The sequence below is a fragment of the Diadema antillarum genome, unplaced genomic scaffold, assembly GCF_040938485.1.
Source record: "Diadema antillarum isolate AM-2024a unplaced genomic scaffold, OU_Dant_1.0 seq00001140_RagTag, whole genome shotgun sequence".
Classification (NCBI taxonomy): domain Eukaryota; kingdom Metazoa; phylum Echinodermata; class Echinoidea; order Diadematoida; family Diadematidae; genus Diadema; species Diadema antillarum.
Genome location: NW_027271952.1, coordinates 142,535 through 166,778, shown reverse-complemented (window position 1 = coordinate 166,778; position 24,244 = coordinate 142,535). Strand labels below are relative to the sequence as shown.

The window sequence follows — 24,244 nt, the reverse complement described above, 5'->3', positions numbered from 1 at the left end:
CTCCTGAAGTGGACTACAGGAACATAGAGGCTGCACATGTTGGTAATGCTCCATGCAACCTGCTACAGCCTTTGCTCCATTTTACTCTTATGTGGTCATGCTTGCCCAATACAGAAGATGGCTTTTGGCTTAAACTGGATATTTTGCATTTGCCTGATCCTTTCAAAGAAGTTGATGTTTGATACAATGTAGTATAACATGGTACCCATGCATTCATCAATGAGACTGCCAGAATTTGCATTACAAAAACATGCAACTGATTGTACGTTTGTTTATTTGACACTTGGTTGGGCTTTGACTCACTTGGACACCAATCTTTAATTCATTGCAACTACGAACGTACAGTATATCGAACGGGGAAAACATAGGTTGATCAATGAACAAACTTGCAATTGATTGTACACTTGAAAAAAAAGAAAAAGAAAAAAAGGCCAATGACCTGATAAACTTGACTGTACAGAAGTTATTCAAATACCCATACATTTGGAAAAAAACGGGCATTGAACTAGGGTGCATTTTCTTATCAAAAACAGGAAAATGCCCCCAAAATATTGCTAGCCTAAAAATGTTGCCAGCCAATGCAGGGCAGTATGATGAATATCACTGACCCTGCATTGCTTGTTACTAGTACCAAGTCCACTGTCAGCTGGGGATGGGTTTGCTCTAACAAACTGCCATATGTAGGGTAGCAATGAACAGACGTCTGTTTGCCATTTCAACGAAGCATTTGACTTTCAAGACACCTTCAGAGGATATGAGTATATTCCCGCACTACTTTTTGTTTTAGGGCGCTTGATTCCATTGCACAAACAAACAAACAAACAAACAAAATCACACAAAAAGGCTCTGTGTAACTAACCTGACGGATATATAAAGAATCACATGTCACATTACATCAGTTTACAAAAATATTCAACTGTCATTTCTACAGGGAATGCTTGTGTATCTTTAAAACCTCTTCACTTCTTAATTGCAGCACCGCCTCACATACAACAGTTTAACACACTACGAGGTACTTTTTACCTCATCATTTTCAGTTAAAGGTTACATGCATAATGGTTTCTTCACTTCATAAATTGCCTAAAATGAAGTAACCACAGTTAAAATATCACTGACAGACAAACACAAGGAAGCTGTACTAGTCATTGGAGTTAAGGTCCTGCTTTTAACTGATGATAAATGGCAAGACAACTTACTCCTTTACATTGTATATAATTTATGAAGTGTAAAACAGGGGTCGCACTCAACTTTTTTTTTAACTAGCCAGGCGGACTACTTAGAATCAATTTTGACACTGAAGCAATATTTTGGCTAGCCAGACGGACGAGTAACTTCAGAATTTTATGATTTCTAGCTAGTCCGACGTGATTTTGGGTGGCCAATGGCCAGCGGACCATCGCCAATTTCGAACCCTGTAAAAAAGGTGAGGGAAATCAAATAGTAAGTTATAATACTGCACAAGATTGACACATTTAATGGATATCAAAATAAGGACACTGAACACAGCCCTCGGTAGTAACTCCCTCATGCACTGGAAGTGAGAGGTTTAAAAAAAAAAGAAACAGCTTCCAATTCCTTTGCGCATATCATGATCTGACATTCGACCCCAGAGAAGACAAACATACAGAGCCTCTGAGTCAAAAGGAACAAACTTGGAATGACAAGGTGGCTCTCACACTGATGTGAGAGCGAACACAAGCTTTATAAGCATCATGCCACTAAAACCATAGACATCACACATTGTCACTAGATAACTGGTAATGAATATTCATCCAGACTGAAATACAGACCTAGGGCCTAGACTTTGAAATGAGAGTACTCTGTAACACGATATTTGACAAAACGTCTCTGACAGACAAAAAATATACTGGCAACTGATTTTAGCAAGAGCCATTAGTGTAGTATGCAGCCCATGCGATCTTCAGCTTCAAATATCTGAGAAAGGTTAGTTATGATTTACACAAAGGTCATGTACCAACCAACGTGACAACATATGATGCACAGTGTGTACACTTGTTAGGTATGACTACAGAAGTCATGCACTCTGAGCTTAAAATAATAGTGAGTAAACCTCTCAAGTCTACTGGTCCATAATCCTGATGACTTAAAAAAAAAAAAAAAAACATGTTACCAATGGAACTGATGGCATTATAATTAAATCAATGATACACTTGGCACCTATCCTCAAATACATCTTGTCTTTAGAAAAAAAAAAAATGATAACAGGTAGGAGTCATATTCAGACCTAAAATGCTAAGGGATGTTGGTAGAGCTACATTTCCTTAAAGAGGCTCCAAAGATAACTATCATATCTCCTCAGAAAATGCTTTCACTATGTTGTATCTAACTTGCCACATTTACTAGAATGAGTAACAAATCAAAATTAGAAATGAGTAACAAATCAAAACTAAAAACTAAAAATAAAACCTCTCAAGATAGAATAGATTGTGGGATGGAGAGCAGTATTTCTTCAAACTGTGAGTGAGCAGATTAGATCCATGTTGAAAGTACATAGAAATATTTGTCATGTTCCACTCGTGGCAAAGTTAATTGGAAGTATGAAAAGGTAAGTAAACACGACGCCAGCAGTGATTATCACAACAGAACAGCAAATAAAGATGCCCCTTTTAGGTCTGTTCAGTACAATAACACATAAGAGCATCCCATAGCATCCCTCTGGCATATCCTTAAATACAATTTTCAAGGATTTACATAACTGTAGGAATAGAGTAGGCACACAAAAACATGGCAGTTGTACATACCAGTTGATCACAGATACAATGTTTAAAAACTTTTAATTTTCAAAAATAAAGACCGAGAATGCTGAAAGCTTTCACTTTTCGTCCCCTTTCACGGGCAGTCTCTAAAACACTGCCTTCTGAGAACAAGAAAGCAACTGGACCGTCTGATAATTGCTAGAGCCAGAAATTGCCACCCTTTCAAATAACTGGGCAAAGAAATGAGCATAAGGCACATGGGATCACATGAGCTACTGCCAGTGATGTGCTGTAAGCCAAAAATGGATTACAGAACCACGTAAACTAAGGTATGTATTTATATTGACTGTACTGTCTTTCCAGGACATGTTAAAGCCATCTCTCCTTATAAAGCACTTCTTCTCACTGTTAGTTGCTATACAAAATAGTACTGGTCATATCATTCAAAAACAATGACTAAAACACGAATGAAAAAAAGAAATACAACAAGAAATCATTCTTTAGTTCACCTGCCTTTGATTTTGTAGCCACAGGCATAATGACAGCTGCACTCTAAAACTTGTCCACATGTGGATAAATGCACAAAAACATAATATTTGATATAAAAAGATACAAAACACAGAACTGTTTGACATTAAGCACAAATGATCTGAAGCATCGTTATGAAGTAGCAGTGGTGGGTATCCTCGTAAAGATTACAATCCTGTGTAAGAAAGGGGAGAATGTTCCTGTGGCTGGGTGTGTAATCCCTCCAGGAGCTAGTTCCACGTCATTGATGGGTTTGTTTGGTGTTTGGTTTGTTTTGTTTTTCTTCACAGCCAGGCTGGAGCTCACAAGTGGTTCACCTTTGAACCCTGGCCCACTGGAATCACACAAACTGTGCACATTGATCACCAGCCTACGGAAAATAGCAGCCATCGTCGTTATCATCATCATCATCATCCTCATCATCATCGTCATCATTGTCATCATCGTCATCATCATCATATCATCATCATCATCATCATTATCTTCATTGTTGTCAATATGGTATCCAAGGCAGCGGCCTCTGTGGTGGTACTGTGGATGTTTATCTCGTCCACTGTTCTCACACTCTGTAACAATATATCACACACCTACAGAAGTTCCAAGTCACCATTGTCCTGACTCAGTTTGGTTTCCATGGCAGTGGCCTTGGTGGTGGCACTGTGGCTGTATGTCTGGTCTGCTCACCACACAAACTGCACCATTCAGGCGGCCTACAGAAGCTCCCAGTCATCATCATCCTGGTTCAGTTTGGTTTCCATGGCAGCAGCCTTTGTGGTGGCACTGCGGATGTACATCTTGGTCAGCCGATGGAACAGGCGACTCTCATTGTCGATTGTCCAGAGCTCATCATTTTGAGAAACTGTGAAACAGGAGAAATTATGACACATGATGATTCAAAAAAAGAAGAAAAAAGAAAACACAACAACAAACAAACCTGGTTTGAAAATACCAGTGGCCTTATGTACTGTAGGACATTTAATTCACATGTCATATTGCTGTTACATTCTTATCCCTATCTAATCCACTACGCTTCATCTGTGACACCTTGCTCAAAAAAATTACACCAAAACAGTTTCTAACTCAAGAATTCTACATTTGGCCCTGCAGATTTGAAATATTAAATTATTACATCAATTGGTAAATTTGTCATCTACACAACCCATCTGCCTTGATACTCTAATACTTATACAAATTAGACAGAGTTGCATGGTGTTCAAACATTATGATCAAATAATGATTTTTAAAAAGTGCAAATGGGTCGAGAAGTATTGTATTTGTGATATCAGCACTTACCTGTGATATACCTGAAGTTCCCAGGTATCTTCTTCCAGTAATCCCCGGTGGCGTTCTCACTAGATATACCAAAGCGACAAGCCAGCTCGCCGTTGGGGCACAGCGCCCACACAGAGTCTGTGCTGATGCACAGCTGGTTGGCTTGGGTGCCTGTTCACAGGTCCGTGAAAGATGCCATAAGAAAAATGCTATGAGGCACATATAAGAGCACATCCATATCAAAGTAATGAGGATATAATGAGTCAGTAATGACAGTAATGACAGTAATGAGTAACTGTCGACAAGACACATTTAAGAAAATGCTTAGTGAAGAGTACATCTGTGTTCATTACACATGTATGTAAACTTTTGTTTGGATCTGATATAGATAGATGCAAAATAGATGCATACATATACATCTGAATACTCCTAGCATGGGCTTTACAATTATGTCCAAATGAATTCTCTCACATTTTATGACAGATATTACATTGTGCACATTCATTTCAAGATAAACAAGTTCCATTTCAATGACAATCCTTTAGTTAAAGATGAGGAACTTGAAGAGCTATCGTGGCTCAGTGAATACCACTGTGGACTATCAAATACAATGTCCCTGGTTTGAGTTCCCTGGCTGCAGTGGTTGCACCTCAAGGCAAAGCACTTTAGTCTCATTGAATACTTCTCTCTTTTTTTTTGTGGGGGGGGGGGGGGGGGCAGGGACTCAAAACTGTCAGATCTGTGGTTGCTTGCTTAGAAGAACTCAGCGCTTCCTTAGCGGTCATGTCAAAACAATATAATCAAATTAAAAAATAAATCACAAAAAGATGTATCAAAATGTTTACAATGCTCGATGAGTCACCTTTCCCAATTCTTAACTTCTCAGAGCTAGGTTTTTTAAGGCTTACCACTGAAACACCCATCAATATCCACTGACTTTTGTGCAGCATGATACATGAACAGCATGATTTGATTTGATATAAGCACTTGCACGAGACATAAACTGCTCACATTGGAATGTGTCACCTTAATGAGACATGGATGCTTCATAAGCAGAGCTCCCTATGAATTGTCAATGAAGGCAAGGCATACTCCATTGCTTATTCATATGAAAGATTGGTTCCCATACTAAGATTGGGACTAAGGGACTGACAAAAGCTAGCTCAAATGCTAAATTTTACAAGCAGCTTGATACATACAAAACCTGCCGCTAACTGACACATGCTGATACTGATGCAACGTACCAAGAGATGACACGTTTAGAACAAACTAACCCCGATGACCTACCTTCCACAGGCTCCCATCCTAGGCCAACGGGCAAGTTCTTGGACACGCCTTGCCTGGCATACACAGTCTTTTTGTTGTCGATGGCCCACACGATGTTGCTGGTGGGGCTGCAGAAGACGTGGGTGAAGTACACCCCATAGCCTACTGGCCTTCCGTCCACTGGTACCCAGGCCAGTGGGAGGGCATCGTACTTGGGCAGGACCACTCCCAGCCGGAAGTGGATCCCGCCCATGGAGTCGACAGCCCACACAGCATCACTGCCAAGCGTGAAGTGGGCCATGTTCTTATTCCCTGTGGGCAAGACAATGAAACTTGAGATAATGTTGGTCCATTGTCAATAAACTACAGCACTCTCAATTCAATACTGGCTTAATCTGTGTTTCACGATTGTCTCATCGAGGGCAACACTTCCCTTGTATGGATTAGCATGTCTGAATATCTCAATCACATGTATGATAACACAGACATATCTCAATCATAAGCTTCAGAATCAAGACAGCTTCAACTCATACAATTTTCTTCCATTACCATGCTTATATCTCATGTCATCTTTCAAGTGATCTTTTTTCTTATCTTTCATAGTTTGTTTCCCGCAGTATTGATTTACTTTAATTTTGATGGTGAGGGGGGTGATATCAAGGAACACTGACTCATTATCTGATACACAATGGTTTTCTGCTATAACAATCCTATAATGGAGTAACCTTCTTATGACCATAGCAAATAACCAAGCATGTAAGTCTACAATGGCAACACATACAAGTTATCAGAGCAATATTTCAAGTCACATATCACATTGTCATAAGCTATAACTGCATGAAAACGTTTAACAGAAATAATACACATAATAACAAGTTGTTTCTCTCTTCTTTATAGACCACATAACATTGCGTAAGTATCTCTATGCAAGAGGTAGATAGACAGAAAACCAGCAGGGAGAGAGAGCATGCGTAGGAGAAGTACTTACCAAACTGTGCAAGATTCAATCTTTTCCACTTGGCACCTCCGGGGCAGCGCTCAGAAATGTCCATCCGAACATAGACCTGTCCCTGGGTGGACAGGGCCCAGACAGCATTGGTTGTGGCACTGATGTAATCAAAGAGGATCCCGTCGGGGGACTGGACCATGACGGGCTTGCGGGTCTCGGGCGAGAAGCAGAAGATTTCCCCGCTTGTTTGCAGGGCCCAAATCATTCCTGGAAGAAAGCGTGGGAAAATTTGCTGGTAAATCATTACTATTCAAGCATGACATCATGAAAATGATTTACGCAGAAAAGAAAAGGAGACATACAGAAAATTTGTGCACAAGCAAGGGATAATTGTACAGAGATGATGTAACTGTCCAATATGATTTGCATACGTCAATATAGCTTTATCACTGTTACATGTGAACGATGAATATGGCATTACTTTACTTCATGGTAAAATTTCAATGACAATGTCACTGCTCTATTTGCTTAACCCGTTGAGGGCGGGCTGATTTTGCTACAACACGCATATCCCATAGACACTTGCCCAATTATACTCAGGGACTCATCCTCAACAGGTTAACTTTAAAGATTACATTGCAGATGTTTTCTGACAGCTAAGTGAACAGTCAAAGTCATGTTATGTATGCTTGTGTAACATCATCTAGATTGGGGGGGGGGGAGCAAAGTAAGGTATATCTCCAATTTCTCAAGTACAGGATGCACTGTGTTCATTCACTCTCACTTTCATTCTCTCTAGACTATCACTCATAGTACCATTGCTCATGTGAGGATGTTCTTGCCAGAGCCATGATAGTGGTGAACCTGAACCTACTGCAAAAGTGTTGGGGTGTTTACCCAAACATAGCAAATAAAACAGAGAAACCCTATTCAGACGTCACTTTCACATGCTCACACTGTATATTTAAATTGTTTTTAAATATTTTTTAAAGCATTTCTTCAGTAGTGTTAAGCATGTACTAGGACTAGCTCAAAAGCACTACTGTAAGAAGAAAGCCAGAAGCACAAACCACTTGGTCCATAAGAGGGGGATGCACAGACACACTTCCATGTAGCTGATGTTGGCAGGCCCAGTGGATTGGAGAGCTCCCATCGGGATCCTGGACAGCGATACATGGGTCAGACATTCATCATTATGTCTTATCATCAACCGTCATAAATTGAAATGGCTCCAAAAACTCTTCTTTCCTTTTTCTGTTAAGTTAATCACAGTATAAGCTCGTTAGGGAGAAATTGACCCTGCAGGGAGTTAATTAATGCAAGATTCAGTGTTGCCAACAGGCTCAGAGGGTATGACCATAACCCATTGAGGATGAACTGATTTTGCTACGACACGCATTACCCATAGACCCCTGCCGGAGTACTGTATACACCATATATTTCACGAGTGTAAATTTTCGCGAATCGGGACTTCCCGACAATTTCGCAAGTGGTTAAATTTGCGATTGTGGAGTCCTGTACTGAACGGAGAAATGTATACGCGTACATCACATTTATATCAGCATTAGATTCAATATTTTTGCGTGTTTTTAATTTCACGAATAGCAGCTGACTCGCGAAATTCGCAAAAATAAAAACCTCGCGAAATATTCGGCGTATACAGTATACTCGGGACTCATCCTCAAGGGATTAACAGGGTAAGGCCTCTGGAGTGCTAGGAAGGATGATACATATATTTCATGACAACAAACAATAACATGCTTGAGTTTATACATGTACATCATTACAAAACGTATGTGTACACCTTTAAAAAAACCCCATAATATCCTTCTTAATGTGTTACAGTATAATACAGAATGGCAAGTCAAGCATTTTTATTCATCCCCTGCAGGAGGCTGTGAGGCACCATGGACTCTGATCAGAACAAATCAATAGAGAATGAAAAGAATCATTCTTCAACACTATTATTTGAACAGCACCCTGTCTACAAATGATACTGATTACACAAAATCTTATTTCAGGTTCATTAAAAAGTTAATTGCATATCATAAATGACAATTTGAGACACTGCTCAGTTGATACTGTTCATCATAAGAATCTAAGGAATATTATTCATACCGAGCAGGTTTCCCTTGGAGACATGCAGTGTGGTCTTGAAGTGGTAGGAGCTGCAGACCCACACCCCCATGGAGTTGGCAGCGATGGCTGTGGCCTTGTAGTACTGCTTCTTTAGCCAGTTGACCACTCGGTCCACCCTGGTGGCACTGCCAGCCATGTTGACCATCATGCGCAGGACGTTGGGATCCTCCATGAGGTACTCGCTCATGCAAACCTATTCGCAAAAAACCAAACAGAGACAGGCTTAGTGTGGTGGTGATATGACTTGCCCGACACTGCATCATTGCAATGTCCAATGACGTACCTCTTCATACTACAACATTTAAGTTCTCAGTTGTTGTTGTTTTTTTTCTTTTAGGCACATATCATTCAGAGCTTCAACCTCCTGGCCTAATATCTAATTGGCGATTTACACTGTGTCTCAGTCATTTTACAAATTGTGATGCAGTGCAATTTCAAGCCTTGACCATGGTTGCTGACCCATACCCTTCACCTGATTTTTCATACCATCAAAGTGTGTGAATTACCTATGACACTACACACAATGTTTATTGCTTTATTGTAATGTTTTTGCCATTGTAATGGTAACTTTACACCACAATTTTGAGATATTGGGAATTCAAGCACGCACAAGAATCCACGGAAAATTTATCACATAGGAAATATTCATACGAAACATTCAATTGTTTGTGCACATGTATAAATATGCAGGGGGGGGAGGGAGGGGTAATTGAGACATATTTTAACATAATACTTCTGGCAGGGGACTCTGGGGCAGCAGTACATACATGCACTAGTTCTAAATAGGCAACCTTCAGTAAATAAGACTTAAGTTAAGCTGCGTTTACACCATGTTCAAGGCAACCACGGCATTCCTGTTTCAGGCCACGGTGGACAAAACAGGATGGACTTGAAACAACGCGGTGAGACGGGATAGGCAAACGCGACAGGCCGTAATTGCCGTGGATGCCTCGTCAGATTTTTAAACTGTCAAAAAATTTGCCACGGCAATCCCAGTGCTAATGAAGAATCTTGTATGCAGTGATAAAATGTGAATGCACTAAAACGGGGCTGCACATTATAGGCCGCAACAAAACTTTGAGGTTGTCTGTTGCGGGACGCGACTAAAAGTATTTATTGTCTAACCTGACCAGACGCTGTGAGAACAGCGTCTGATAGCTATATGTTTACAAGGGCCAGGACTGGATCGAGCAAGACTAGAATGTGAAGGGGGGCGGGAGGAAATGCAGGAGATATGACTCATCTACCCACAGCGAACTACGTTTCTGGCAAATGGGGCTGCCGCAGATGTCGGGAACATGGTATAAACGCAGCTTACGATATCAAATTCAATGACTGACCTGCCACCACTTCTGGTCATCTCCTATTGGCCTTTCCATGCTGACCCCTGTTCTGAACCACACCGTACCCGTGTCGGTGATGGCCCAGCCAGTGTTCTTGGAGTCCAGTGCTATGCTCACCATCTTCAGATGCCTGTTCCATTTGGTTTGTAGAAATTACAGAGGGAGAAAACAGACGGACAGAAAGACAGACAAGAGGACAGACACACACGAACCCACAGAGACAAGGAATTGCAGTACCCCATCACAGAAAGTGTTAAAAAGGAGGGGGAGGACAAATGTAGAAAACGGTTGCAGGATGAACACTGGATTTACATAGCAGATTAAGTCAAGACATTCCATTTCTGGACTACATCTAGTTGTAATAGAAAGCTCCAACTATTTACAGCAGCAATGGCAATCACTGAATGAATCAGTGCAGCTTGGCTTTCACACTGACTTGGCAAACCAGAACTACACAGAATTTACAGTATTCTCGAAAATTTGCACAGGGATCTGCTCGCATTAGCATCTTGTTGTCGTAAACAAGTATTGTGTTTATAAATTAGAATATATTTGCACCAAGATGTGACAGTGCACACTGACAGATATGAAGAAAGATGCTGCAGACTTACTCATTATCTGGCAGTTCTGCCCAATGTGTTCCCTGATACTTCTTGGTAGTGATTCCCACTCTGTATACCACTTTATTCTTCATGGTCCTGGCCCACACCACTCCATTGTTGGCTGCAATCTGTACCACATGGGCACTGCTCTCAACCAAGAGGTCCTTGCTGTAGGGCTTGTCCCGACAGAGTCCCTTCTGTACACACAGCTGTCCGTTCTGCTTGATGATCCATGCAATGTTCTCATCCAGGCACACCTGAGAAACCTCTCGAGACACCTCGTTCCACCTGAAGCCCACTGGGCAGCGTTGAGTTATAGCTGTGCTGGCATGTGCTGACAGAGTCTTTGGGTGCACGCGCCAGACGATGTTGCCTGATGGAGAAACGGCGATGAGGCGAGAGTGCGCATCCTTGAGCTTGCTCCATTTGCAGGCGATGTCGGAGCTGAGGCTGTGGTGAGCACGATCCCGGTGGTCCACATACCAGATGTGTCGCTCTGAGGCCAATAACTGAAAGATGTATGTCGGGGTTGTGCACTGCATCCAGCTCCCTGCTAGTTTTTGCTGGATGCTCTCCGGTAGTGACGGCTCTACTTCGTCTCCTTCGTCCGACTCATGACTCTCAGTTTCAGAGTCATCGCTGTTGGCTGCTTGGACGACCTCATCCTTGCCTGCTTGGGCTGTTAAGTCCTCTTCAGATATGGATTCTTTCATAAGCATGACTGTCTGTCTGTATTTGGAGTAGATGTCCTCAAATTCAGAGACTGGTCTTGAGGCATCTGCCAACATCTTCACCTTCCCCAGATATCTATTTTTCTTCCGTTCAGGTATCACTGGAAGTTCATCTACCGTGTCCTCCTCCTTTTCCTCAGTTGGAGCATCTGAATGAACTAGGTCCTGCGCTTCGGCAAAATTTGCAGCTCTTTCATCTGCTGACACATTTTCAAGATCAAAATCCTCCATAACTACCCCTAGTCTTCGCGTCTGCTCAACACTAGACAAACCCCTTGGGGACCTAGGACTTCTGAGAGGAGACAACTCCCCATTGCTTCTCTTTGGCTGATCCTCAGCATTTAAAGACTTTGGCATGCTAATGCTCAATGGTTGTTTATGACTATCACTGTCTAATGTAGTATGGCTTTCAACAGGTTGTTGAACTGATTCCTCACCAAGCGGTTTACATCCTGTACTTGATGTCCTTGCCTTCTCTTCATATGGACATTTCAGTGACCTAGGGAGTGACTTTTCGCTTACTGAATTCAGTTCTCGCATTTCACATTCTTTCTTTGAACTCACTGACGATGTTGTACAAATTTCAGTTTTACTTGTCAATGGGGCATCCTCAGCTGCGGTCCCATTTCCAGGGACAGCGGATTTTTCCAATTCTCCTGGCAGTGGTACTTCTTTGTCCACTTTCCCATCAACTCCTGTAAGACTCTCCGTTTCTGGAGACTCCTGTCCCGAAGAAATTTCTTCAAGAGTCTCACCTTCCTTGATGGCTTCTAGGAAAGGGGCTGTCTTCTGTCTTGATGAGGAGACCTCTGCGTTGTGAGCATCAACATGTGATGAATTCTGTTCGCCTATTTCAACATTGGTGGCCACTTTTGCACCTAATTGTAGAAGAGTAGGAAAGAATAGGAGAGGGATGGGCTACATGAAAGAGATAGCTTCTTTGAGAATTCTTGATTGCCTATATGCATTAATCACATCCTCAAATTCCACAACATGCCACATGTAAAAAAAAAATGTGCTTGTGATTGATATAATATTTCTTAATCGAAGTGTGATCGTATTTGATTTCATAATATTCAGTATGAATCAAATGTAATCAGTACTACTGGCAACAGAAGAGAGCGCACATGGATATATCTTTAGTATTACGGCCCAAATATAATGTTCAATAATACAAAAGCGATACACTTGCACATCAAGACAATCTATGGATTTGAAGAAAAATACATTTGAAAGAATAACTGTTTAAAATATATGATTTGGTGAATTACCTTTGACAGTTTTCCTTTTCTTTTTCGTCTTGGACCTCGGCTTGGGCTGAAACACTATACTTTCAAAGTTTCCATCTATGTTGCCCAAAGTGTCTTTGCTGATTTTGAAGGCGGCAGACTGTCGTTTGTTCAAGTTTTGCACCACATGTGCAGACTGGTCGTCGGCTGGATCTTCGGTAATCACGATAGAAACCCGATCCGCCGCACTCTCATTGCCATTTGCTAACAAATTTGAACCTGTCGAACCGTTCCTTTCACGTGATCTATCGCTACTCGAGGGGACCACTTCACTCATTTCCTTGTCCATATTGCTTGTCTCACAGGGCGCCTCCATTTCAGGACAGACATTGCTGCTGGATTGCTCCGTCTTTCCTCCTGCTGGCTCTGCTCGCTCCTGTTGAGAAAGTTCTCCACTGGTTTGATTTGATGAATTGGCAAGAGGGTCTACCGGAAACACCTGTCCGCTGGGTGACACCTCACCACTCATTGAGCTGGAGTTCACGACTGAGACAAGCAATTTCTCAGACAGCTCGGCCTCTGGAGTACCAGGGTCAGCTTTGGTTGGCTCATCACTGTTGACAGATGACCTGTCGCTCTTGACGCTGACATTGTCATCTGAGTTCCTCTCAGGAATGGGCAGGTTGAGCTTGAAGGATCGCTCCAAATTTCGCTCCATCTTGTTCTTGGTCTCCAGGGCTTTATCGGTCAGCTCATCTGCTGCTTTGCTAAGGAAGCCACGCATGGAACTGAATTTGTTTTTGATTTTGACAGATGTCATTCTCTCTGCAGGAGTTGGCGCACAGGGCTCCAGAGTCATGTCTGATGGGTTGCCGACAAGATTCAGGCGTATCACATGAATTTTACCGAAATCTTTATCTGATTTTGCAGGTTCTGCAAGAAAGGAAATGTATCAATACATCAGAGTAATCTTCATAACTGATGAACCTATAGCTGATTGGAATAGGTACAATGTGGTGCAGGGCAGGTATTAAAGTGGCCTATGAGCATGACAGGGAAGTCTAAATGAAACTGGGGATTCCACCGATAATGCACCACAATGTCTTCAACAGATATTCAGATATTTGCTTTACGAACGGTACATTATACTACAATGGAATTTCTATCACTGACACTGCCCAAGGGATAAAACGTAATTACAATAACAAAAAAATCAATCTCAAATTATGCTACATTCTTTAATTGTTTCAAATACATCCTTATGATAAATTAGCAGTTTTTCTGAAAATTATGTATCTTCAAGAAAATGCATAAAGCAGATGTCCTTCAAAATTCCTTACAAGCCAATTAAGTATCAGTACAAACAGGTATAAAGCTTTTTGCAGTGATTCAAGACTCAATGTACAAATGATTTAAGTTTCTGAATCACACTGTTAATGAACACATGCCTTGACAAAATGAAAGAGGCAGAAATGATTAGATAATCTAAGAGAATGTATACCTTTGTTTAGTTGAAGCTCAGGTGTACTAGCAATACGAACAAGGTTCCTTTCACAACCTTTCCTGAGAACAAAGATCTCATAGCGTGTGACAGCCACGGTAACAATGCTGCCCAGTTCTCCAAAGTTGCTGGCCACCACGAGAGCCCCCTCGGGACCACTGGGCTGCAGGACCACGAGAGAGGAGAGTGACCAACTGACCAAAAGCCCGCTACTGTATGGCAGCAGGTGACCCAGCTGGAGCTCAGTCGGGGGCGGGATGACAGCGGGGGGCGTGTCTGGGAGGAGCTGAATGGGTGAGTGCTCTTTCCCAATCAGGTCCTTGAACATAATGGTTTCCAGGACCACGCCCTCGGGGTTGGCATGCCACAGACGCCAGCCAGGCCTTGCCACATACAAGGTGGCGTTGCTAGGCTTACACAGGCCTGGGTTGAAATGGGCTCCATAGCTGCCTCTGTAGCAGGGAATATTAAAGTAAAAAGAAAATACAAAATTTATTAATTCCTATCATTTCACTTTACATTCAAATTCTAACTTGCATTCTTATTTCCAAAACAAATCAAACTTCACAAGAAAAGAGCATCTACACCCCATGGTTTAGAAAAAATTGAAACAAATGCACTGCTTCTGAAAAAGAAAGAAAATGAAGAAAAGTAATGAATTAAATGCTATAAAATGTTTGTAAGCATTTAATCATAAACTCTAGATGATAGTGAATTTCTTTATGATATGCTCATACTGGCTTACTCAAACACAGACTTGGCCAAAATCATGATATTGAGAGCCGCCTCTGCTTCAAATCCTGACACTTGCTAGCTAAAATGATGCTCTCAAACACACAGATAACTGAATTGATTATAACCAACTGCATGAACAGAAGTAATAACCCATTGAGGATGGGCAGATTTTGCTACAACACACATTTCCTACAGACACTTGCCCGAGTATACTCGGGACTCATCCTCAACAGGTCAAAATATCCTAAACTTGACTTAAAGTTACTGACTCTGCATGAATACCATAACTATCACACAATGCTATACAAAGATCTAATTTCTTTACTTTTTTCCATCATAGGATCTGTTTTCTCAGTGCATTTATTTCATTTATTACACTTTGTCTCTACGCTGGATGGTTACGCAACAGATGAAGCAGTAGACATTTGTCTGTTGCATCATCACATTGTATAAAGATCCATCAACCCACAACTGAGTGAATTTCAGATTCATATACCATGAGATGAACTGCAAGCCAAGATGTAAAATGCAAATGCAATGGTGAATGAGATGTTTTCTTTTTCATTTTCTCAGTTTTTATTAGCAGAGTGGGGAAACTCATCTGATATTCTAGTCATTTTCCAAGCTTCTGACCTGAAGTCTGATTATGTCAAAAGACCAGAACTATAATATTAACAGGAGGAGTAGGGGAAAAAATGATATTTAGAGGGTTTCATTTGTCCCATTCTTTCTGAGTAAATTAGTGATATATATACCTGCTATCACCGAACATGGTGCAGAAAACACTTGGTTAAATGTATCATACATGTACTAGTTTACTAATATCTTGTCATTTTGACAAAAGCCCCCCCCCCCCCCCCTTGCCCTCATAACACACAAAACATCAATATCTGGAATGTACAGATAGAGAGAGATAGTATAGAAAAAGTATCAGCTCTGGAATATAACTACCGGTACCTGGTACACTAAATATGCTGACCAGTGTTTGAAAATATGGCATATGACTGCATTTTGAGAAAATTTTATGAACATTAAGATACTTAACACAGAGAAAGCCCTACAGACATATAACTTTTTCCTTGTAAATACAGTCTGCTACCTAGGTAAAGCTTGTTAGCTAGAAAGCCCTATATTATACACACACCTATATAAGGTAGTTACTAATTCCATTTAGTCTGCTACGTCAAGCTTGTTACCTACTAGTGCTACAAGCAGGCACCCTGCATTTTTTCCTATGCAGTCATTAGAATGGCAGATCCTATCAATTCATAATACTCCACTCTCTAGTGATATATAAAAGTCTGGATAGGCACATCATTAGTGGAATTTTGCCAAAATTTGGATACGAATACCAGGCACAGTCATTCAACTTTCTAAGAATGCAAGACTGTCGCAAAAAAGAAAAGAAAAAAATATATATATATAGCAATTTTTTCTTTTTTCTGTTTTCCCCTAAAGTGTTATATCTAGAACAGCGTGCTTTCTACAAGTTTGAGAAGAAGGATTAGCAGATTTTCTGATGAGAGAAGTTTTAAAAAGAATAATGACATTTCAAGATGACTGCCACATACAAAGAATGAAGAAATATATAATCTGATGAAGTACATGTAGACAAAGATTGGTGAAATGATTAAGTACTGCATTTACACACATTAAAATTCTCTGGAATAAATTCAAGTTTTCAGCATTAAATGTTTCATCTAACATAAAATCAAATGTGGATACTGCTATAGATGAAATCTATTAAAAGCACTACTGAAGGGACACTCTATTCACAACAGAATTATTCAATGGAATATCACATGTAGCATTGAAGTAGTAGACCAGTGATTATCTGAGCAAAATCTGATTTACACCAAAATTATGGTTACCAGTGCATCACTTTACATGGCATGATAGGGGCTCTCTATCACAGGCATCTTGTACAGTAAACTACAGATCTCAAAATCGCTTGCATCATTTTTAGGCGCACCAAGCATACAATCACAACTTATGATTTTTTTTTTAATTTGCATGAAAGCATCAAATGACAAATTTACCCATTGCGATGTCTCATCTTTAAAAAGATCAAATACCCAGTCTCCCACAAGAAAATATCAAATTAGAAATATTTAATTTCCAACTGATTGATGGGTAATTTATGACCTAACATCAGAGTCAAGACACCCCAAGGGTTGTCTTGCATGACTATACGTGTACGTGTCCTGACACTATAATAGCCCTGGCAAACAGTATGATATTGACATTCAAAGACTCATAATACTAGATGATACTATCTGCCTGGTTTTGTTTGAACATCAGTCCTGTCATTCCAAATTAATATCAATCTGCATAAATTCTCCTTTGGCAGTTGACAGAAACTGTATTCTAATACAGCAGTAGTGCTTGTGAGCTTTTACCACCCACCATGCCCAATTCAAGTGCTGAATAAACAAATGCTACTACTTAAGGAGAGTATTCAAAATCATTCTGAATTATAACTACTCATGAGACTGGGGGACATGGTCCAAAGAACATTGCCAAGATAACAAATATAATGGAAGAGACTTGGTGAAATTCTTTTTATGATGGTGCAAGCACATGAAGTGAAATGCCATGATATTGCTTTCAACAGTGACAAGAGGCATGGATTACATATTTCTGTCCTCTGTCAGGAACTTGTAGAAATTTTTCTGACAAGGCCAAAAGGGTTAAACGTGCTTATTTTCCTTGTTTGCTTGTCACTGATGTTATTATTGCTCAAGACGTTGTTTTTGTTTTTGCTTTTTCATAAGAATCATATACGTTTTTTTCCCCCAATAGATCAACCACATCTATTGGGAGATACTTGTCCTCTACACTGTGGCAATATTTGTCACATACAGTGTATAAAGTTCATATTTAAATAGATTTCTGCTGGAAAGGACTCACTGTGACTGGTTTTTACCTGCAAACACAAATCACACTTCCCTGTAGTCAATACACTGTAACTGGTGGAACTTGTGGCAAATCAAACAGCAAAGGGAAGATCCCTTGAGCTTTAGGACAAAGTAACATCATACGTAACAATCTCTTTCGATTCTCAAATAAGAATGGGAAGGAATTCCACAAGAAAAATGAATGAAAAATGGCACATGCTTTTGCAGCACAGAGTCTGCCTACAGATGCGATTTCTGAAGATGTCAGAGAAAGTACAAATCTTTTCAAACTGTGACACATTGAAATGAACAGCATCTACAATGTATGCTGATCATTTGATCAAGAGTATCTCTACAATAGATGGAGTGATCTGAAGCATAGTAAATGTTTTATATCAAATTATCGACCTTGGCTTTTATATTATAAAAGGTGAACTAGAAATTCCTACTGGTAACTGCCAATGAATACCTGCACAATGTAAATAGCAATGTAACAGGGTAATGACTTCCATTATTCACAGTGCAAAGGATGTCATTAAAAAATATGACAGTATACTGGTACTGTACATGTGGGCACTATAATGTAGAAACAAATCTGTGAGCACACACAGTGAATTGCATGGATACACAATATAAAGCACACAAATTTAAGAGGTACACGTACAATAGGTTGAGACAAATGAGTAGGACGAGGTGGTAAACATGACATACCGGTAGTACAGCAATATGCATGGAAGCTGCATGTTTAATATTTGTTGTGATTAAAGTCCAGATGACAAGTAGTCACACATACCTGATGATGTCTGGACTATTCTTGGATATGGCATTCCAAATATTCCTGTCAGTGTTTTTCACAGATATGTGTATAAATGCATGCACACATCAACCTAAAATATGAGTCAAATGTGGCCTATTCCATGTAAAAACATAAAACGTGTCACATCCCTTCTGCATATCAAAATTACTGGAAGAAAGAAAAAGGATGTATAGGCCTACTTGTACATTCAAAATAATGAAAGAATAATGACTATAAAGAGAGTCCCATCCAAAACAAGGAAAAGTAGAAATTATGCGGTGCGTAATATATGTCCCCGCCGGAAGTAGCATTTTGTAGCAAAATGTACAATATAGGTAAAAAATCAAGGTCAAAGGTCAAAGAAGTCAAAGGTCAAATTCTGTGTAGAAGTTTTGAAGCCCTCGCCTAGTGCCATCACATAAAGCAAACAGAATCGAAATCGGGTTAGAAATGGCGAAGGAGTAGCATTTTGTAGCCAATGTACAATATAGGTCAAAAATCAAGGTCAAAGGTCAAAGAAGTCAAAGGTCAAAATTCTGTGTAGAAGTTTTGAAGCCCTCACCTAGTGCCACCACATAAAGCAAACGGAATTGAAATCAGGCTAGAAATGGCGAAGGAGTAGCATTTTGTAGCAAAATGTACAATACAGGTAAAAAATCAAGGTCAAAGGTCAAAGAAATCAAAGGTCAAAATTCTGTGTACAAGTTTTGAAGCCCTCACCTAGTGTCATCACATAAAGCAAACGGAATCGAAATCGGGTTAGAAATGGCGAAGGAGTAGCATTTTGTAGCAAAATGTACAATATAGGTCAAAGGTCAAGGTCAAAGGTCACAACTGAAATTCTGTGTAGAAGTTTCAAAGCTCCCATGTAGTGCTATCATATAGAGCACACAGAATAAAAATTGGCTCATAAATGACAGAGAAGTAGCAAATTGAACATTTTGATCACACACGGACGCACACACATACACACGGACACACACACACACACGTACGGAGCCCGTTTCATAGTCCCCTGCTCGAACTCGTTCGGCGGGGACAAAAAGGAGTACAATATAACTGGCAAACACAACTTTGTGTACAATGGTGGTGATTATCAAGTACATGTAGTCTTACTGAATCAAAATCATGATATAGATAATTTCGACTCAAATAACAATCTTATTATGTTCTCCCTTTAGATGAATACTGATGAGGTATTGAATCTCATAAAGAAAGTACACATTTTGTTGTTTGGATCTATAGGCCTTCAAAGATTTGAGCCCTAGACTTACGGTTTTCTCGGCTGCTGCCCAACTTGCTGGATCTTGTTGTCATCTTCCGGTGTACAAATGATTGTCCGTCCCACAGTGGAAATAAGGATTTTCTTGTGTGCATAGCTCAGCTGGACCACACCTTCTTCTTCCATCACCACAAGTGAGGCTTTGCACTGGTTCTGTCAAAGTGACACACCACCATAAAGGTGACACACCACCATAATGTAATCATTTGTGTAAGCACATCAATCATCACCACTGGGAACATTCTTCAAAGTACTGCAAACAATAGTATCATCAGCATGATAAAACACTAATGAAATGGGAATGACTGCGATAAGCATTTAGAATCATTATCGTCATCATCATGATTGTGATACTACTAAGCAATAGTTATAATATCACTGATTACTGCTATCACTACTACTACTCCCTATACAAAGTACAGAAATGTTTACTATTGTCACAAACATAACATACAAACCAGTATTGAGATGTATTAGTTGTTGCTGCAATGCATTTAAATTATGCATCATAATTTGCAAATTTTGATGACACGTGCAGCTTCATACGTATACGTGCATCGTATGTATGCATGCACGTACATGTATGCATCTGGAAGTTGTAATCTCTACCCATTAACTCTTTCTGTACTATTGACTTTGAACAGTGTGTACAACACTAAGGAGTTTTCTGAGCCAACTGGCACTCAAAACACACAAAGGTTTAACCCTATTTTAACTGGGCGATTTGAGATCAAGTTTTTACTGGCGGGGTCAATTTGACCCCCCCCCCCCCCCCCCCCCCCTTCAGATCTCGGCCGCCATTGCGCAATCGCCGCAAAATTTTGTCTGAACATAAAGCCGGATGTCATCTACAAGATTACATGGTCATACAATAGAAATAGATTGACTTTGTATTTTTAGTAAATTAATTATGCAAATTTATGCATGAAATCATAGGTCCACCTGTAACTCCATTAAATACGCTGAAGGATTGCTAAAGTTTTGTGTCAGAATTCCTCAAGACACATCAAACAATTTTCTTGTAAAAAAACAGCACAATTAAAATCAATTCCTTTTTTTTATATTGTTTTGCTAATTTCTTATGTATTTCATTGTTTTTTACCTTTTGTTTTCTATTGTTTTTTGGCCAAAATCTGTTTCAGGGACTTTTTCAAGCTTATTTACATTAGAATTGATTAATTTCTATGATTGAAAGTTGAAATAATCTAATTTATATCAATTTAACAAAAAAAACACAATTTGCATTGGATTTGCACACAATATCATGAATTTGAGCTGTTTTGGGATTGATATATATATGCAAAAGGTTACGTAACTTCAGAATGGTGTACCCGGACATCGCAAATTTGGTCTCAAAATATGCGGGAAACTTCAATGAAAAAAGTTATGAAGCGACGCGGCAAAATCTTTGCGTGTCACGGAATCGTGGCGCGAAATGTCGAGAGGGGGGTCAATTTGACCCCCCCAGTTAATATAGGGTTAACAAATCTTAAAACTGATGCATACATGTTCTGTCAGGAGGAGCAAAATTCTGTGATCTTATCAAGGATGATAATACAATTTTGCATGTGAAAGGTAATAATATGTCATTTCTCTTTGAAATGTGCCGAATCATTGATGTAGAAACATTTGAAGAGTGCTTTAAAAAAAGGTAAAAACTGGCATATAGAAGATGAAAATGATGGCTTGGACTACACCAGGTACACTTTACCTCATAGAAGTCGATGTCTGTTTGAATCACTTTCCCTTCTGTATCCCCTGAGAAAAGTTTCATGCCATTGTTGCTCCATTCCAAGCATGTGACCCGGTTGTTCTGGTGGAAGTGGTCCAGCACAAACTTTTTGGCCTGACACACAGGAGACAGGTGACAGCCAAGAAAACAAATCCACAAACCATTCAGTACATTTTACACACTTTAAAACTGGTAACCCCACATTAAAAAGCATCCTGCTATTAAAGAACGATGCAGCTATGCGCACTGCACTAAGTACTGCAAACATGGGATTTTCTTAATTGATAATGATAAAATATGACAAAAAAATCTTGAGTACAATGTATCTCTGAATTTTTCCTCTAATATATCTGCAATTCATTTTCACTGCATCACATGTGTTTAAGAGTTTTTCAGTGTCTTTAGTTTGGAAGAGAACTCATTCATTGTTTCCATGAAATTTTTACAAATCCACAATAATTTCTAATTGAATTGATTGATACATGTATATAAAATATTGATGTTCTTGTCTCACCTCTTGCAACCATACAAAAATGCATTGATGTTAATTTGGGTTTGATTAATACAGTATCTCAATTTCTTGCACACAAATACAATTTATTACCAGTATATTAATCTATTCACTGATTCATTCATCATTCACTAATTTGAATAAAACTAGAAAAGAGTTTCTAACTTACCTGAACAGCATAAACAACATAATATTCATGCATTAATGTTACAGTAATTCATTCATTCATCCATCTAAATTATCATTTGTTCGTTTGTCTGTGTGTTCTTTCTTTCTTTCTTTCTTTTTGTTTGTTTTGTTTTCAGGTGACTTTTTAACTTACCTGAACAGCATGGCCATGTGACCTGGACGGGAGGAGAAAGATCTCAATGTGGCCATGGGATGTTCCAACAGCAAGTTGATGGTCAAGGCAGGTCAGAAGTTTTACACAGGACACATGGCAGGTTTTGTCCTTACGAGATAAAGAAAGGATAGCACAAGGGATGAAGTTTCATGTGCTCTTCACGTAAGTTTACCTTAAGAATACTGAATAGAATCACACTGCAGTAATATACACTGCAGTCAAAATATATGTGGTATAGTAAACAAAGAGTGTTTGCTATTGAAATCTAGCCACTAAAAAGGGAGATAGACAACATTAATTTTACTTGTTTAAGCTACAAAGGGCAGGTTAGCGGAAATCAAAGAAATTAAAGACCACTTTTATTAATTTATATTTGACTGTTGCTAAATGATTATGTACTATTGAAATTTAGAAGAGATACATTCCCACCATTTCAGTTGATACACTGCCACAAGGCTATTACAGTTACAATGTATCTGCTTCTGGTTGTTGTTGTTGTTGTTGTTGTTGTTGATAGCTAAAGTCACTAAATCATGGGGGGGGGGGGGAGATCATTTACTCAGGCATGCAAGCCCCAAACTCTTGAATATTCTTCCTAATGACATCAAAGCTGACATGCTACTCCTTCAAAAAATACATTTAAAAACTTTTTTTGTCTTAATTTTGCTCTGTATTTATTTACCTTGAGCACTCTACAGAGTGGAAGTGGCACAATACATTACAAGTTATTACCATCATTATAAAAGTTAGAATTTTTTGACATACCTGCTTACAGCGAGTATACTTCAAATTTTCTTAAAGTCAAACATGGAATGTGTTGTACAGACAAACATTAAATTCAATAAAAATTGCATGCAATTTTTGTTGCTATGTTACACAAGCCTTATTCAAATACCGAATGTCAAGTATCAAATTAAAACTGGTCAGCACATCACACTATTAGAGTTGCAGTTCAGATACTGCTAATTTTGAGAATGCATCGATTTTTGCCTTCAACATAGATACATACTTCCTTCCTGGGTGTGTTGTCATGCTTCAATCATGAGCCTTGCCTCAATGTCACATGTTTGATGTATGACTCAAAATTGTATAGTCTGGTAGCCCTTCATACAGTGTACATACGCAAGATCCAACTATATCAAGTAAATGATATACTCATAGACCTCACACTGAGTCTTAGATTACTGAGTAAGTACTAGTATTTGCTAATATTGCCATATATTCATGATAAATATGGATACCGTAGTCATTTCATGAATGCAAACAAAACCCTAAATTTACATCTTGAAAGCTTTAAAACATCACGAGATGCCTAACAAGTTCATATGTCTTCAAAATACAAATTGTACATTTAACACAAAGAAATCAACAAAAGATTGCCTCTCCCCTCACCCCCCCCCCCCCCCCCCCGAAAAACAAAATGAAGAAGAGGAAAGAATTTTGAACTAGTACTCTCTTGAGGGAATATGCAGGCAAGGTTAAATTTGAAATCACAAGATGCAGTGAACAGTGTTTGTCTGAGTCATTGACAGACAAACCTTGTATCACAGGACAATGTCCACTCTCTACAAAAACCAACCTAGAGCTATTCCTGACACTTCTCTCACTTCCTGAGACAAGGCATTAGGACAAAAAAAAAAAAAAAAAAAAAAAAATTTGCTCTGATCAGTG

At 39.5% G+C, this 24,244-nt stretch overlaps 1 protein-coding gene across 2 annotated transcripts in view; it reads right to left on the bottom strand.

Moving 5' to 3' along the window:
- Positions 1-3,518: 3,518 nt before the first annotated feature.
- LOC139744151 (tectonin beta-propeller repeat-containing protein 2-like) overlaps positions 3,519-24,244 on the bottom strand; it is a 32,339-nt gene continuing 11,613 nt past the window's right edge. The window contains exons 3-16 of one of the 2 annotated variants that reach the window (XM_071654604.1): positions 22,553-22,681; positions 21,699-21,833; positions 19,980-20,140; positions 18,703-18,747; positions 14,278-14,729; positions 12,819-13,709; positions 10,826-12,425; positions 10,212-10,344; positions 8,851-9,064; positions 7,803-7,892; positions 6,772-6,999; positions 5,805-6,095; positions 4,539-4,688; positions 3,519-4,104 (exon numbers count right to left, since the gene is read on the bottom strand). In XM_071654604.1, the coding sequence (XP_071510705.1) occupies positions 3,956-4,104; positions 4,539-4,688; positions 5,805-6,095; positions 6,772-6,999; positions 7,803-7,892; positions 8,851-9,064; positions 10,212-10,344; positions 10,826-12,425; positions 12,819-13,709; positions 14,278-14,729; positions 18,703-18,747; positions 19,980-20,140; positions 21,699-21,833; positions 22,553-22,681 (4,668 nt within the window). In that variant the 3' untranslated portion in view covers positions 3,519-3,955. The remainder of the gene's footprint in view (positions 4,105-4,538; positions 4,689-5,804; positions 6,096-6,771; positions 7,000-7,802; positions 7,893-8,850; positions 9,065-10,211; positions 10,345-10,825; positions 12,426-12,818; positions 13,710-14,277; positions 14,730-18,702; positions 18,748-19,979; positions 20,141-21,698; positions 21,834-22,552; positions 22,682-24,244) is intronic. The other variant, XM_071654605.1, reaches the window with a different exon arrangement.